This window comes from Cupressus sempervirens, chromosome 6 (assembly GCF_028749045.1).
Source record: "Cupressus sempervirens isolate cs-2001-9-10 chromosome 6, ASM2874904v1, whole genome shotgun sequence".
Classification (NCBI taxonomy): domain Eukaryota; kingdom Viridiplantae; phylum Streptophyta; class Pinopsida; order Cupressales; family Cupressaceae; genus Cupressus; species Cupressus sempervirens.
The window spans coordinates 93,928,749-93,932,223 of record NC_143123.1 but is presented as its reverse complement, the minus strand read 5'-3'; the positions used below and the strand labels follow the sequence as shown (position 1 = coordinate 93,932,223).

At 34.6% G+C, this 3,475-nt stretch overlaps 1 protein-coding gene across 1 annotated transcript; it reads left to right on the top strand.

The window, feature by feature from the left end:
• Positions 1-3,001: 3,001 nt before the first annotated feature.
• LOC149551374 (uncharacterized) lies at positions 3,002-3,475 on the top strand. The gene has a single exon (XM_089790087.1). The coding sequence runs from the start codon at positions 3,002-3,004 to the stop codon at positions 3,473-3,475; it is 474 nt and encodes a 157-aa protein (XP_089646213.1).

Below are 3,475 nucleotides of genomic sequence, written 5' to 3'. Positions count from 1 at the left end.
TGAGACACTTGACCTAATCATTTCTGAGTCATTGATCAGTTATCCTTGGATTACTTTCTAGTCGCCATGATGGGACTGAAATGTTGATTTATGATGTCATGTTGTGACATGTTTTGACTCGACCATTTTGGAGTCTTCAATCAGTATGATTTTGAGATATATTTTGGTTATTGATAACCAATGGATACTTTTGATTATCAGTGATACCTTCAGTTGCCATTAGAGAACTATTGTGGTCATGATTATCTACGGATGCTTTTCAGTTGCTAATGGAGATTTGATACTTTTATTATGGATATTTGATGTTCCTCTTATTGTGGATTATCTTTTGGTTTTTCTTTCCAGTCGCTTGTATAGGACTGGGGTGATTATGAGATTTATGATTCCATGAGCTTAGGGTAGGTTATCTACTTGTAGTGTCGGGAAGTGGCTTGCAATGGGGGTCGAGGCCCTAAGTGGCTGCCAGGGTAACTCATTGTAAGTTGTTTTAATAAGTGAAAACATTCTCACTTAATACTGACTAAATGAACCTAATAAGATAATTGTTTTGTTCTCGCCCATGCCTCGAGTGCTAGTACAGACTAGGATGGGAGTAGAGAGAATGCTTGGTTGCGACCGTGCATTCCATAGTATGCCTTGTCAGTATGAGAGGATACTAGTGGCCGCATAATGATCAGTAGGGATTGTGGAGTCCTAAGCTAACTGCTAGGGTAACTTCTACATGATTTATGCGATGACACTTTCCCACTTACAAAGTAGATTTTCTACATGTCATTGTGTGCCTCTGGTATTAGATGTCAGTTTTGTGATTGGAACCTTTGAGTTAATATACTTTTAGGATTCCTATATTTAGTGAGTATTTATACTTTGTGATCTGTTATCCTATTTGGGACTTGAGATTATCTCCTCAACACGGTGGGAGTGGACCACTTAGGTTCCACGCGGTCGGGTGGTAGTGTTTTTCCACTATTATCATTTGAGATCCGTTTGAGGCACTGTGGTTGATGCATTCTTTATAATGGTGGATATGTATCCTTTCATTGATGGTTAGCATATGTTAGATGATGTTATCTTATACTTATATTTGCATGTTAGATTACTTTCTGTATATCATGAAGTATGTTTAGGAGTGACATTCCTACCTTGTAATATCGATGATCTCTTCGGTGATTTGGAATGTTACGCACGGAGAGATTACTAGGACCCACGATGGTCTAATGATGCTATTTATGGTTGGAGGAGCCGTGCACTTAGTTTCTTATGTTTGATCTTTTATGATGAATGTCTATATCTTCTATGATGATGTATCATGCATGACATGTAATTACCTTTACTTTGTTGCATCATGGATTGGAATAGGATGATGTACTTTATTTCACATATGTATATTCTTTTAAGCCTTTCATACCCTGTGACATGTACAGAGGATGATTGAGCATTTAGAAATGTAATGTATAAACATTGAACTTTTCATTATTATTTCATGTGGTTGTTGTATTAGATGGATTCATTAATATTAGTTGATTTAGATGTAATTCTACGTTAAGGGATCCTTAAAGAATGTAACCTGTTATGTTTATGTTTACTTTTAGATGGTTATTGATATTGCTTCCGTTACTATGTAAAAGTTGTAAATGGAATTACTTTTATGTAAAAAAAAAAAAAAATGCTACCAAACTTAGTGAAATTTTTAGGTTAATTTTTTGGATCCCTTGGCGGGGCGTTACATAGATGAAGTGTCATTTGTCATCCACTTTTGTTTATGCAATCAAATGTTTAAAAACATCTACATAAAAATAACATTCAAATTCATAAGTAAATGTGTCGTTTGAGTGAAACATATAAGAATGAACCTTAACTGAAAAATAAAAGAAAAGAAAAGGCCTACAATCACCTAAACAATAATAAATATTTTTTTTTTTATTGAAAACTAATCAATACTTAATATCTATTGTTTAAGCGCAACTAGAAACATCTCTCATCATGTGAAGCTAAATAAACATAACTAACCAACCAAAAACGAGGATCTAATGAAAATCAAACTCTTAAAGAAAGCCTCAATATATTTTTATATATTGAAAATCTATTAAATACTTAATATATATTATTGAAGCCCAACCACCAACACCTCCAATTATACCAAGCTAAGATAAAAATAGCGAACAATCAAAACAGAGGATCTAATGAAAATCAAACTCTTTAAAAATTGCTCTATAATTTATTTTCATTTATTGTAAATCAATCAAATACTAGATATATATTGTTTAAGGTCAAATACCAACATCTCCCATTATACCAAGCTAAAATAAAAATAACGAACATTCAAAAAGATAGATCTAATAAAAGTCAAACTATTAAAAAGACATCCATAACTCTTTATTCATAACTTTTTAATATATATATATTAAAGAACATTCTATACTTAATACATATTGTTTAAGGTCAGCCATCAACATCTCTTATTAGTTAAAACAAAAATGTATAACATAAAAAACTAAGCATCTAATTGAAATCAAATGCTTTAAAAAGCTATACTAAATAAATATATATTCTGTAAGCCCAACCCACAATAACTATTATAGCCCACCAAACCCACAATAACTATTATAGCTAGCCTAAAATAAAAACTACTAACAACAGTAAAGAAGGATCTAACATAAGTCAAAATTGATAAGTAGGAGATGATTTCCACAGCTAGTCAAATTGTGATGTGAATATCAGGATTTAACTGTGTGATTTTGAGTCAAACTCGATGACCCATGTTTCATAAGTCAAAATGTTAAAAAAAAGCCTCCCCCAACACAAAGATGGAGCAACTCTCTTGGATGACAGAGCATATAAAAAACAAAGAGTATTCAGAATATTTAAATTTCTATATGATGGTCTCTCACATTTTTAAATTCTTCTCGTTCCCAGTCGAATCTATATTAAGCCCTCCCCAATTCTCAAATGTCTCACAAACTCCATCTGATTTGTACTGCTCAGTCTGCAAGGAAAGAAAATGGCGAGCTCCAAATTATGGGAGGGCTGTGTAGAGGCAAAGATCATGGCTCCTCTGGAGGAAGTGTGGAGGATTGTTACCGACTATTACGAGGAGCACAAGTGGTTTCCGGGCATTAAATCTTCCGAAAGAGTTGAAGGAAAGCCCGATAATAGTGTGGCCGCTGTGCGGCGCTGTATTACAACAATGCCATCCGTGCCAAATGATTTTTTTCTGTTAGAAGAGCTGATCGCTCAGGATGATGCGAAACATTCATGCACCATTCTTACCATCGACACCGACATGCCTGGCTATGTTGGCTACGAGGCAACCCTTGCATTCTTTGAAACAGGGGAGCACGGCAACTGTTTGTTTAAATGGTCTTACCAGATGAACGCCGTTGAAGGGCGTTCTAAAGAGGAGACTGAGGGCCTTATGAACTATGTTCTTGCTGCCATTGTCAACAATCTCAAAAACCTCGCTTCTCCCCAGTAA

Bases quoted from the DNA above. Each gene is read 5' to 3' on its own strand.
- LOC149551374 (XM_089790087.1), top strand. From the start codon at position 3,002: ATGGCGAGCTCCAAATTATGGGAGGGCTGTGTAGAGGCAAAGATCATG.